General features: G+C 34.7%; 1 protein-coding gene across 1 annotated transcript; it reads left to right on the forward strand.

The window, feature by feature from the left end:
• The first annotated feature begins 456 nt into the window (after positions 1–456).
• LOC132271843 (DNA-directed RNA polymerases II and V subunit 6B-like) lies at positions 457–9035 on the forward strand. Its single transcript, XM_059773337.1, has 6 exons — positions 457–719; positions 4789–4822; positions 4916–5091; positions 5171–5222; positions 8562–8629; positions 8762–9035. Exons 1-6 carry the CDS (start codon positions 688–690, stop codon positions 8829–8831), a joined length of 432 nt encoding a protein of 143 aa, XP_059629320.1. The 5' UTR covers positions 457–687; the 3' UTR covers positions 8832–9035.
• The last annotated feature ends 5063 nt before the right edge of the window (positions 9036–14098 follow it).

Below are 14098 nucleotides of genomic sequence, written 5' to 3' on the forward strand. Positions count from 1 at the left end.
TAACAAGTGCAAGGATATTTTTTTTGAGGGAATGACGCGGTGGTTACAGGTAAAGCAAGTTTGAGCATAAAACCTTTTACATGAACGTGTGTATTATAAGAACGGTCCATATGTGCCTGATGAACGGTCCAACATGTTATAAAAAATAAAAATAAATAAAAAAATAAAAAATTCTTCCAGATTGGGTGTGCTTCCCACTAGTTTGGGAGGAATATATATATATATATATAAAAGAAAAAAATTAGAAGTACTGGTCTACCCCCAAAATATATAAACCCCCGATTATATTGGTCCGCTAAATATATATTTATTTACGAGATTTACTTTAAAAAAAATCAAATCTAGCCCGAATGAAAACCTTTTAAAAATAAAAATCTTATTCTAAACCCGCAGTCCCCGCAGCACGCAATTCTGAAGTCCAGAGGCCGGGCTTGAATTTCTTAAAATGCCTCTGCCCGTTGAACAATCAAAGGTCGACGGGCTCGAGCCTGATTTTCCAAAAAAACCGTAGCGCGGCCTGTTATGCACCTTAGTTGCGTGGATTAAAATCGGACCTATATATTCTATCGGGCCGGGTGAAAACCGCGATTTCCATAAGACATGCGGGAAAGCAATTGATTTTTCACTTGACGTTTCAGTGTGCTTTTGCGAACGAGAGACACAGAAAAACTTTTCAGCTTCGCAGCAATGGCCGATGAGGACTACGAGATTGACGGAGGGTTCGTACTATCTCTTACTCTCTGTTTTTATCTTTGTAATATTTAGTTTTTGTTACTCTTAATTTCGGGATCACAAAGGCTTGGGGTTTATATGTCTAGGGTTTAGGGTTTTGTTTGGTTTATTTCAAGCGAAGTCAATTTTATCTCTCTCTCATGTCATATACAACGATACTATTTAATTCGTGTTTTGTACTTGGAGTCCATGTTTATCTAAATAGCAATCATAAACAATATTGGAGCTGATTACTGAAATAAAGGGTAGAAAAGTTTGAAAGTTTAGGAAAGATTTTACTTATTAAAAAAAAAAAAAAAAAGAAAGTTTAGGAAGGATTTCTAATAGAATACACTACTATTTTGGCATTGAAAAATATTGGTGTTAGTGATTGTCATAAACCTTCTCAGGTCACAAGTGTTTTTCACCCCTGAAATTGTGCTGTCAAATATTAGAATTGAGGCTTAAGCTATGGAAGATTGACAGATATGCTTGTGGCTTTTTAGAAAAATAGGAGTCCTTAGCTAACGAGTTATTTTAATGTTTATTGAAAATGTTTTTGTCTTATATTTAGGATTGTCAAAAAGTACCTTAATGCATGGCATAAAATCCCTTGGATTAATGGACAATATGAACCTAAGATGAAAAAATTGAATTTTGTGAGATCTAAAAATTGAGTGCTAAATGGCATTTACATTATATTTATCTTGTGTATGTCACACTAGCTTCGGTCTCATAAAATTAACCTTCTATTGTAAAAGGACGATATAAATTTGAACTACATAATAGTACTTGCTTTCTATATACCCTTGAGAAAACCGTAGGACCGAGACCCAAGGCTCTAATGTGTTGTGGCTTTGACCTAGAGGGAGGTGAATAGGTCATATGGATATTATTTTGCTTTTAAGTAAATTTTCAAATTTACGTTAATCCTTTTTTAAATTCAGTTAGTTTGTTGTGAAAATAGATATTTAAATCATAGTTAATTCTCAATTCTATCAATCATACCCATAATCAAGCAATAAATAAAAAGCCAAATAAATCAAAGACCGACAAAATTTCATGTAAAAAATTTAAAATTGGAAAAACCCTCGGAGTTACTCCAATCAGGCACAATCCATTTTATGAGAAAGTGATTACAATTGGGTTAACAATTCCCTTACCATAGAACTCCTAGCTACCTTTTGACACAGATGACGCCAAACTTTCCCCCGAAAGTCTCCATGTCATCTATCTGCTTATTTACAGGCTTCACCTCCTCACGAATTTGCTTCTCTTAATCGCTTGCCTTTTTTGCTCTGTAAGTTGAACAGTTGAATTGGATTGGATTGATGAAAACTCAAACACATATGATGGAATCTATGGAAACCATAGATTGAGTAATTTGGGAATTCTCCTCTCTCAAGGTATTCATTTATTTTTATTTTATATATATACATATACATATATATATATATATATAACTAAGTATCAAAAGAAGAAAATGGAAAAGTTAAACCTTATTATTATTACTCTACCCATCAGGCAATCAAAAATTGAAAAGTTAAATTTGGGTTTGTGTTATAGCTACTTTTACCTATGCCAAGGATGGAGCCTAACCATACTATATTTTACATACCTTGTTACCGTTAGATAATTGAAAAGATAAGCTGATTATGGAATACGTGGTAGCACTTTTTGTTTATTTTTAATAAGGGGACTTTAAATCATATGAAATATGGTTCTATTAATTGGGGTACCTGAAAAACAATTGTTCTTATTATTCACTTTCAATAAGAAACAACCTAAAACATATTTGGTTAATTAAAAAGAAAAAGTTGAATATTTTGTATGTAGTAGTACTTGCTTTATGTTATCTTTGGTCTGGGTGAAACCTAAACCAAATAAGGTTTGGCAATTGAAAATAGGAAAGTTAAATATGAGGTATGCCATGCATAAGAAACTTGCTTGTTTTTCCTTTGGCAACAGTATGTGGCCTAAGGCCCTAATCATATATGCCCTGATCATATTAAATTTGATCTTAACCCTTTCAGTTATTGAAAAAAGAGAAGCTGCAATATGGAGGACTTAGTAGGATTTGCTTTATGCTTATCTTTGGTAATAGGGACAAGGACATTACCCAGTTCTATTCTTAGTTTTGTTTTATTCTTTTGGGCCTATGTGAAGAGTTGTAATCTGTGGAGGATTTTTGGCTTTTGTGTAGTTATATATGGGATGGCTCCCCCTTTGAGCGCTTAATGAAATTTACTTATAAAAAATATATATTTCAGAAAATGGCTGCTTTAAGGCTCGAAATAGCATCAGTGACATCGATGCTCAAACATTTCACCGTTGAACTAGGTCTAGGCAACACAAAGTGTTCTAGCTTTGGTGATAGTAAGTTGTAAGCCTAAACTATATTAGATCAAAGTGTTCTACTTTAAGATGTAGAAGTTTTAGAAAGGGCATATTTTGGAAAGCGAAAAAGTTTATTAGAACAAAATATTTTTGAAAAGCAAGTTGTTTTGAAGGTTGATTGTTTTCGAAAATAGTGGAAACAATTTTTTTGATATCTAAATTTTCCATTATCTCTACATATACTTATTCTCAACACATTAAAATTTGTGTGGAAAATTAAGAGAACGTGCCTTAGAAAGATATTGTTTGAACTGTGGTCTTATGATCATAGTAGTCTTCTTTTGAGTGGCTGAAAAATGTTTGAAACTTGGAATATGCATACAGCCATACACTATTGACTTCTATGTAGACTACTTCCTAAGTTAAGGAAAACTTGAAAGCGTGAAACATGGTTTTGGTAATTTATTGATGAATGAAGTAATTTTTTTATTTCCTAGACTCAATTATATTTGAGTTCATATTGGAAAGTGGACTATTGATTTTTGCATTTATTTGCATATCTTCCCATTGAGGTAGAAGAAAGTTCACTTGTCCTTGTGGTTTTGGTATTGCTATCTTTGGGACCTCATCTAATCGCGTGTACTTTGAATTTTTCATGATGATCCTGCTAAATTTTATAGAATGATGTGAAGCCTCATTATAAGTTATAGGCAAAGTTGGTATTGAGATATTGATCCCTTATGAAAATTTGGGGTCAATTGAGTATCATGTCCCTTGATTGTTTTCAGGGGTTCTACACTTGGGCCACCAAAATGATGGGGGTGATATTTTGTCATGGGACAGGAAATATTGGTTTGTGAAATACTATGATTCCTTTCGTGAAACTTAGCATGTGCATTTTTCTGGAAAGATGGGCAAAATGGATGTCTTGAAAGAGAGTGAAAATCATATATTTTAGTTACCTTACTCTATTAAACTCCTTGGATGAGTCATACACCTTTTTGTTCCTGACACGGTGTTATTAGCAACTCAACCATGCTTCAAAGTCCCAATGAGGATAAACCAAACTCATATTGATCATCTTTTTAGGGAGATCTTTTGTTAAGTATTGGAATATAAATGCTGGGCTTGGTACTGTCGGATAATATTGTTACTAAGAGGCTTATGATCAGAAAGAAATAGATCTCGTAATTTCCTGTAATTTGAGTGCTTGCAGGCTGCAGCACTAGTGCATTGGTGCTTATGCCTATTTTTCTCCAAATATGAAAGAATTGGGATTTCTTTGTTTTTTGGGATGCTGCTTTGAGGAAATATGCGACTGTGCATTTTTCATTGATCTTCATATTTTTGTACTTTCTTGATATGTAGCACTAACATTGGAACCAATATGATACATGCTTTATAACACTAGTTTTTTGTGAATTGACCATTCATACTCATCTATTGCTTGTACATTCAGACCCTGTGATGTACAATATCCCATGGTCCCATATAGACACATTCTGATTTTATAACAGGAGGCATAATAGACTTGGCACACACAGATACACAGATTGCACTAGACTGTCACCTAAAGCAATCTCCTTTTCAATGACCCTGCGGAGTATGTTAGTGAGCATGCACATTTCTTGCTAGACTTGCTTTGACTTTTCCTTAACAAGAACTATCAGGTTTTGTTTGCTTACTAGAATATTTTGGTTTCGTTATCATCTAGTGTTAATGAAATCTTCCTTTGTGTAGATATGATGATGAGCCACCAGAGCCCGAGCTTGATGTAAGTTCTTATTTGATATGCTGTTAATGTATTTGATGGGCTTACTGCTGGTGTATAACTAAATTGGTTGAAATGTTTGTGGGTGACTGACAGGAGGGTGTAGAGGAAGAAGGTGAGAATGAAAACAACGAAGATGCTCCTGACCCTCTTTTAGGTGAAAATGAAGACAAACAAGAACAAGAAGCAGTAGAACGACCTCGGAAAACGTCAAAATATATGACAAAATATGAGCGTGCAAGAATCCTGGGTACCCGTGCCCTGCAGATCAGGTTCTTTGTTCAAAGCTTTTAGTTTAGAATATTGTTAAACTAGTGGAATTGCTGGTGTACTAACTTTTTTGTTGAGCAGCATGAATGCACCTGTTATGGTTGAGTTGGAGGGTGAAACTGACCCACTTGAGGTAAGGAGCTTTGTATAGAATTGTTAAATGACCAAAATTCTATGGTTCTCTTCCCTTTCTATTTTTTGCTTTTCATCCTTCAATTCATATGGCACCTTGATTTTGAGATGAATCAATTCCTATTTGGACTTCTTAAAATGTTACTTCAAAACTTCACTTGTCAATCATTGATCTCACATATCTTGACATGCATATGTAGACATTGCTTGGTAATGCTTTTAGACTGATCATCTAGCGCTTATTTATTTACAGGGGACTATGTATTTCTGTGAGATAATAAGTTGTTTTTATGCAACTTAAAAAATATGTCTGTGTACTAGACAAATGAAAAAGGAAAAGGAAAGTCCATGATTATAAATCTGTTGTTGTAGTGCAGCAAAGACTACCATGGAGTCATTGGAGTAGAGTTAAATGAATTATTCATCCATTTCCAGATCAGTTAAAATTTCACCTTCATAGTGCCAAGGAAGCTTCTTCCTTCCATGTGATGTCACAATCTTCTACTTTGTAAGGGGTGCAAGGTTTCCCTGCTCATATTGTAGAAAAGGGGAGAGGTTAAACCACATTCCTATTATTTCGGTGTCTCTGGACTTATTTCCATAAGAACTTCTAGGGTTACTATCTGATGGGAAGTTCAGATTTTCAAGCTAGTTACTTCCTGAGATTGCTCTGTGTTCTATGGCTCCTTGTAGTATAGAGATGGCTAATCTGAAGGAGCTAAACAGCAGATAGAGGAGTTGTTAGATAAGGTTTTTATTCAACATTGGGTATTGTTATTGAGTGCTCCGGTGTTGTTGACAACTGAATGGGGTGACTATGAAGAAAAAGTATCTACTTTAGTACCAATGGTTCAATATATTGTTTGGCTAGTTGCAAGGGCACTGTTGTTATCTAAAATTGATATTAGATTTAGGTTCCATCAGCTTAAGGTTAAGAATGAGGATGTCCCTAAAAGAACAGCCATCTGGATGCCATATGACCATTATGAGCTACTTATACCTAATTTGCCTAAACAATTACCGCTTTCAGTCTCCTTCTAGTTCTTACTTCTTACAGCACATTGGACTTGAATAATATTGCTCATTCTCATTAATATTCCTCAATGAATCTTCTCACTTTGCGCTGTTTGCTCTCTTGTTGATATTACCTTCATATTGATGTTTTCTTGAACCCAACAACTTAGGGCAGATTCAGTTCTCTAAAAAACAATTTTCAATAATTCTGAAAACAGTTTTTAAAACTTACAAAGACAGATCTCTCAAATCAAGCTTTTACTTAACCAAACAAATGCTGAACTGTTTCTGTTTTTCAATTGCTCTCATAGACTGACCAAGCAGGCCCTTAGGCTTTGGATGCCCATCGCCCGTGTTTTGAGAATTTAACTGTCCTTTTTTGTTCATATAGAATAGTTCTATATAGTTTCGGGGTTATTTACTTGGCTGCTAATGAGTCATATATTTCTGGACTTCCCAAATCATAATAGTGTAGCAGGTTCAAATCACTTTAGTGCGGTAAGTTTCAATTCACATCTTGGCCTATATCAGAGATCTTGTTTTATGGTTTTCTAAACTTATGACAACTTTAATTTTCTTTTTTCTTAGGTTCAAATTGATGGTCTAGATTAGTTTGATTCAAGGATGAGAATTAATAATTACGAGGTTTCATAGTTTATCAATGCATCATGCTAATCTTTTCCAAAGTTGGTGGATTATTCAATTGGGAAGCCACTGCTTCAAAGTTTTGCTTTTACAGTGTGATTGCTTTCTTTCTTTCTTTCTTCTTCTTCCTCGTCTATGTTTTTCTTTTCTTTACTCTCTTTTTGGGTAGGGGTGTCTTTACTGCTTCTTATCTATGTTATTGTCAATCATCCATTTCTTTTTCTTTTTTATTAGTAAAATGTACTGACAGGATGGAAACATCTATACTGGAATCACATTCTTGATTGTTTCATATTTTATTCTACCTGAAATGAAATAGTTACTGTAAAAGCCACTTAAAAGACTCCATAAAGATGAATTTTAGTTGCAAACTTCTTTTGCCTAACCATGCCCATCGCTAAACTATTCTGAAACCAATTTTCTAAAGTCTATCAAACAAGTGTTGAAATCTTGAAAGGTCTTGCAATATGCAATCTCACACATCCAGAATTCTAATTCCGACTTTCCAGTTTTAGCAGCGGCATTCAGCGAACTCAACATCGTTAGATCAACTTGGTGTTTTTGTCAAATTGCACTAAAACCCCCCTATAGTTTCAAGAAGTTGCAAAATATTCCCTGTACTTTTTTTTTTGGCAGACACCTCAATTTATGAATATTTGCAAATTACCTCCTGAGCTTAACTTCTGTCAGTAAGCCGTTAAAATATATGAGGAAAAGAAACATTATGGCAATTTTAACACCAAAACTACCCCCATCAAAAAATCGCATCGTTTTTTTTGGGAATATGCTTCCTCCTCATCTGCTTCGAATCCTCGTTTATATTTGGATGAATGATGTTCTTACCATACGCTCTTCCATAGCTTCGTTTGTAGATGTAAAGTAAATAACTTGTTATTTGTTAAATACACCGACATACAAACACAGAGAGAGAAACTCAGTAAGAAAAGGTATACTGAGAGAATCGGTTTCCATGGTGTTATATATATATATATATATATTATATTCAGACATCCTATATATCTATCCAATACGACATTTGATCCTCTGATAGACAAAGTAGAGGAAAAATTTTAGTATTTCAAGGTTTCATTTTCTTTGATAACTGAAGATATATATGGCAGTGATTCATTACTTTTTTTATAATTTAATATGCATCCACCTTACCTCGTCTTTGTTGGAACTTCTAAGTTAAAGGATGTCACAATGTGGCAGAGACAGATTTAGATTTATCTTTTACTTTGTTGATCGCAAACCCTAAAACATGTATCCAAATTGGTATGTTTTAAGGGAGGGGAAATTTGGGTTTTTTAAAAAAAATCTATTTCCTTTTCCTTTTCCTTTTTCTTTTTCTTTTCTTTTTTCTTTATCTATTTCCTCCCTATGGGTATTTGTGTAATTTTTCATCGTTCCTTAATAGCATTTAGTTCTCCATCAGCCAAAGGGGGTAATTTGCAACTGTTGATAAATTGAGGGTAGAGGGAGGTGTTATGCAACTTATTGAAACTACTGGGGGGTTTAGTGTAATTTGGCCTAGTGCTTTTGATAAAGTTGTTTCTGGCCTTCTGGGTTGCTTAACCAGACTTGTAGTTTTAGAATTTTTTGTCAATTATAATTTGGCTTACATCATTGATCCTGTGCTTCACTGACTCTCAATGATATTTTGTTCATTTATTTGTTTTAGATTGCCATGAAGGAGCTCCGACAGCGGAAGATACCCTTCACCATTCGCCGCTACCTGCCTGATGGAAGGTAAGGCTCCTGTTTCATAATTTGTGTCATTTTCTTTCTCATTTAACAACAATCACAACAATAAATCTGTTTTTTTAAGTTCCCAGTCCACAACCAAAAAAGTATATAAATTGATTCTGTTGGATTTTCCAGTTATGAAGACTGGGGAGTTGATGAATTAATTGTGGAAGATTCGTGGAAGAGACAAGTGGGAGGTGATTAAAACGCGTTGGGTTATTCGGGGTATTGAAGTTTATGTTTGTTCTGGGTTTGTAGCTTCTCAGCACTGAACCTATATCAATGGTGTGTACAATGAAAAACCTAGCATAATCTCATTGGCTAAGTTCATCTACATTCTGTGTTGTAATTATACATGGATATGCTTTGTTGCAGTTAATGACATTTCCTGTGTTAAACTTTCAAGAAACACTTTTTTTTTTTTTTAATTTTTTATTATGTCTTTTTGGATGTGAAGCTGCATTATTCAAGTTGTAGACTTGTTGATTGTCGATGCACTTGAATATTTTTGAAATATTAGCTTCTAAAAATGTTAGCTTGAGGGAACTGAAAATTATTCCATGATCCATCATATGGTGGAGGTGGACCCAAGCTTCATCAGAAATTGTGCCTGCAACTTTTTTTCGGACCGTGACAAAGATACTCCGATTATATTGATAAAATTTGAATTTCAAGTTATATCAAATTTGAAAAGGGTTTAATTCAGTTAGACTTCTGTCGTTTGTTCAATCTTTAGGGACATTGACAGTTGATAAAAATAAATAAATAAATGTAATGACTAATTTATCTTTTTGTCTTGTCGTTTTCCTATACTTGACAAAACAACATATTTTATATATCCCACCAACATATTGATTGAGATTTGCTTGGAGGCCTAAGTTGAGCAACCAAGAGTTCCATTGGGGTGCACACTAATTTCTCCAATCCTATTGGGTTGTAATTTTTGGAAAAATCATTTTCTAATTCCCTTTGGTTAGCGTGAAGTAACGCAAACAGAAAAGAAACGAAATTTTTATAATTCTGTTAAGAGTTTAGTTAGATAGAAATTTTTGAAAAAAAATAAAATTTCGCATCTCATGAATTTTCTCCAATACATTTCCTGAATAAAACACACAAAAATTTCACTTTCTCGCAAAAACTGTGTTTTTATATGTTAGTTACCTATTCAGCCCAAGCCATTTATTTTCTCGCAAAAATTGTGCTTTTCATGTTAGTTAGCTATTCAGCTCAAGTCAATTTCTCCATTCAGTTATTTACGTGTAAACTGTATCTCAAATCAATGACTCCCACTAAAAATCACACACTTCCCAGACTACAAAGCAAGGACAATCATTGCCAAGACAAAACTTGAAACCACCACAAATAATAATAATAATAACAATAATAATTATAATCCATATTTACTAATTCTTTACTAAAATAAACCATTGAAGATAAAGAGTATTCATTTGAAATTCGAAGGGTATTTTGGTAAGCATAATTATATTCTTTTCCTCTATTCAAACTAATAAAATAATATTTTCTTTTTAAAAAAAAAAAATTCTTACTAACAAAATGCATGATTGAAATTTAATTTTTCTTTATTTCACTTTCACTTTCTATTATAAATTTTCATCTAATCAAACGAATTCATAAGAAATTTTGAAGAAGATATTGAGTGCGTCTAACACACTATACACTGAACTTATTTGTGTCATATATACACAATATTTACGACTAGAATGAACCGTGCACCGAACGCACTCTCTATTTTTCAGGTTGCCGATGAAATCAGCCCCCAATAAGAGCAACGCCAATAGCCTAGAATTTAGAGATTCTAGGCTTTTTTTAGCTATTGAACTGATACAATAAAGTCTCCAAAAAATGGGCCCCATGTTCTGGGTCGTCAAAAAGGGTAACCCAATTTCAGGCTTCTGATGTGCTGGCCCGCCCATTTTTGAATTTTTAACTTTTGTGACCCAACAATACTATAGCCCAACAACATTGTAGCCCAGAATACATTTAAGGGCGTGTTTAGTAAGGGTGCACATGGTTCGGTTCCGTACGGTTCTGATCAGATCGGAACAGTTCATAAAGGTTCCTTAAAAAGGGAACCGGGACCGAAACCGTATAAATATGGAACCGAACCGAACCGTGAATACCGGTTCAGTTCCATAAGAACCGACTGTTAATGTTGTTCCATTACTTAATAGAATACAATAACAAAGATATAAATATAAATAAATACATAATACAGTGTAAGCCGCAATACAGATCGGAGAAGTTTGATATGTGTGTAACAGTGTAAGCCGCAATACAGATCGGAGAAGTTTAATATGGTGTGTAACAGTGTAAGTTGCGATACAGATTATAGACGAGAGGATGAGTAGTGAGGATGAAATCTGAATCGACTGAGTGTAGAGGTTCTGAAGATGAGAGGAGGTGAGGCGCCGACTGCCGAGGGCGATAAGGATTCGAGGAAGCTTGAGATTTGGCAACTGGGGAGGCGAGGGTTAGCTCAGCGTGGGAATCGTCGGAATAGCTTCGGTCACGCCCTCGCCGGAGCCTAATCTCGACCACCTGGAGGTTTTGGAGGAAACCCATGTGGGAATTCCAGAGAATGATAGTGAATTAGTTAGGGATAGAGAAGATTCAACTTGTGAATTGAGGATTGGGATTGGGATTGAAGAAGAAAGGGTTAACTTGAGATGGGGACTAGGTGATGAGGGGACTGTGGAGGCAAAGGTTAGCTTAAGATGCAGAGATGAGACTTTAGGTTTATATGAGTTTTCAGATTTTCACTTTTTGAGTTTTGTTTTGTGGTTTAGTCATTAGTGTGGAGTCTGTGGACCATGTAGCTGCTTGTAGGCCTCATAAGGCTATAGTTTAGTTTAGAACTGTCTAGTTACTAAGACAACAAATAATTAAATATAATATATATATATATATATATATATATATATATATATATATATATATATATATACGGTTCCGGTTCTTACCAGTTCTCACGGTCTAGAACCAGAACTGGAACAAGAACCGTACACCTACGGTTCCGAAATTAAGAACCGGAACTGAAGCCCACGGTTCGATTCGGTTCTCACGATTCCACAGTTTTTTTGTGCACTCTTAGTGTTTGGCAGTGAAAAAAATTTCAAAAATCATTTTTTTTGGGCATTTTTTGGCCTTTTTTTTTTTTTTTTTTGCCTTCTTTCCCCTCAAGATATTTGAACTAAAGAACCGTTAAGTCACTATTTGGCTGACACGAACAGTGTCTTAAATGCTTGTTTAGACAAAAAAAAAGTATTAAAAAATTGAAAAAAAAGTTAATTTTTTTCCTTTTGAAAAAATTTTAATATTCTTATTAACATTATAACCGTTTTAGGTACTGTTGACCCACCCAAATAATGCCTTAACGATTATATTAGCTAACCAAATAATTTTTTTTTCTTAACAAATAGAAAAAAATAATTTATTAAAAATTTTAAAAAATATTAAAATATTATTATTATTATTATTATTATTTTTTCTTTGAATGGTAAAAATATTAATATTTTTGAAAACAAAAATACATGCAATGGCTAAAACGCTGACGTGGGTTGATAGTAAAGAGTCCATTAAAAATGCTCCAATCATACTGACGTCCTTATCCCTTTTGTCTTTGGGTAAATTAAGTCCATATCTTTCCATACAGACACTGAGTTATGAAATAAATGGTCCGTGTCACTGCACAACCAAACACCACGTTGTAAAGCGCAATTATGAGTGATGATGATGTGACATTCATCAAATTAATATTGTCAACCCGTGACCATCCCACCAATCAATTAAATATTATACTGTTATACGATATTTGATTAAATTAGTAGTCGATTCCAATGATACTTGATGGTTCAGTTTCACTATGAAAAGTGAATGTACCAGATTGTACTCGTATTACGATTAATGTATTATAAATTAATTTTGATTGAAAAGTGAATTTATAATAATTTCTCAATAGCAATCTTGTGAATAAAAATTAATTTCCAAGTCCTTTTCATTTTCCAAAGGAAAAAAATTTATCACATACTTTAATTTTCTTGAAAATTTTATTAAATAATTTATTCAACTTTCTGCAAATTGAAAAACTGTCTTCGTTAAGTGGTTAATAAATAGAACTCATACTTTTCTTAGTCCATTTTCATTATTATTTTTTTTTTAAGAGACATGATGTAATACATATCTCCTTATATATATATATATATATATATATATATATATATAATCAAATTGAAACTTTTTGAAAACATAATTGAAACTTTTTGAAAACCATAAAACATTTATAGAAAGATGCATTTTATGCTAGAGAAATGTTAGGTGCAGTTCGAGTATAAGGACACAATTTCAACCCTTATGCTATGTTTGGTGTGCAGGAATGGAATGAAATGGAATGCCTATTCTAACCATTCATTTGTTTAGTATGCAACTTAAAGTGGGAATGACCATCCCATTGGAATGAAAATCCATTCCATAACTAAACCTATGGAATGATCATTCCATTCTCAAGTAATTTATTTGAAAAAATCGACATATCAAAATACTCTCATATTCCAAATCCAAAAAACCACCATTACTTTCCACCACAATCATCTCCGCCTTTCACCATCACCACCACTACCACTGCCTTCTACTACCACCGACTTTCATTATCGTCCACCACTTTCCACCACCACCACTGCCATCGCCTTTCACCACCGTTACCGCCACTGTTTGCCGCAACTACCACCGCCGCCTTTTACCACCGCTATCGCCACCGCCTTTAACCACCATTGCCATTGCCTTTCACTACCTTCCACCACCACCGCCGCCATTGCCTTTCACCACTGCCACTACCACCACTGCTACCGCCTTTCACTACCACCACCGCCGCCACCGCACAGCGCTACACCACCACCGCCACCACCATCTTTCACCATCACCGCCGCCTTCCACAACCACCAACGCCACCGTCATCGCCTTCTATCACCTTCCATCACCACCACCATCATCACCTTCCACCACCTCCACCACCTTTCACCACCACCGCCGCCGCCATCACTACCATCACTGCCACTGCCTTCCACCACCACCACCTTCCACCAACGCCACTTCCACTACCTTCTACCACCACCATAGTCACACCACTATCTCCTTCCACTGCAACTACTACACTACTGCCACCGCCTTTCACCAACACCACTGCCACCTTTCACCACCACTGCTGCCATCGATTTCCACCATTGCCACCACCGCCGCCTTCTAACACCACCACTTACACTACTACCACTTTTCACCATCCACCACCGCCACTGCCACCATTTATTTTTAAAAAATTATTAAAGAATATCATTTTGTTAATTTAATTTAATTTATTTGCTACTAAGAGGGATATTTTGGAGAACTCAATTAGAAATTTATTCCATTCTAAATTTTAAATTGGTCCAACCAAACACTAGAATGGTTATTATCATTCTA

The sequence above is a fragment of the Cornus florida genome, unplaced genomic scaffold (genome assembly GCF_030987335.1).
Source record: "Cornus florida cultivar Cherokee Brave unplaced genomic scaffold, ASM3098733v1 CherokeeBrave_3.0.0_Hap2_Chr08, whole genome shotgun sequence".
Lineage (NCBI taxonomy): Eukaryota > Viridiplantae > Streptophyta > Magnoliopsida > Cornales > Cornaceae > Cornus > Cornus florida.

Excerpts from the sequence above, each read along its gene's own strand:
- LOC132271843 (XM_059773337.1), top strand. The coding sequence starts at position 688 with ATGGCCGATGAGGACTACGAGATTGACGGAGG. Across the intron at positions 720-4,788 it reads GACTACGAGATTGACGGAGG|ATATGATGATGAGCCACCAG; the intron begins GTTCGTACTATC and ends TCCTTTGTGTAG. Across the intron at positions 5,223-8,561 it reads GTGAAACTGACCCACTTGAG|ATTGCCATGAAGGAGCTCCG; the intron begins GTAAGGAGCTTT and ends TATTTGTTTTAG.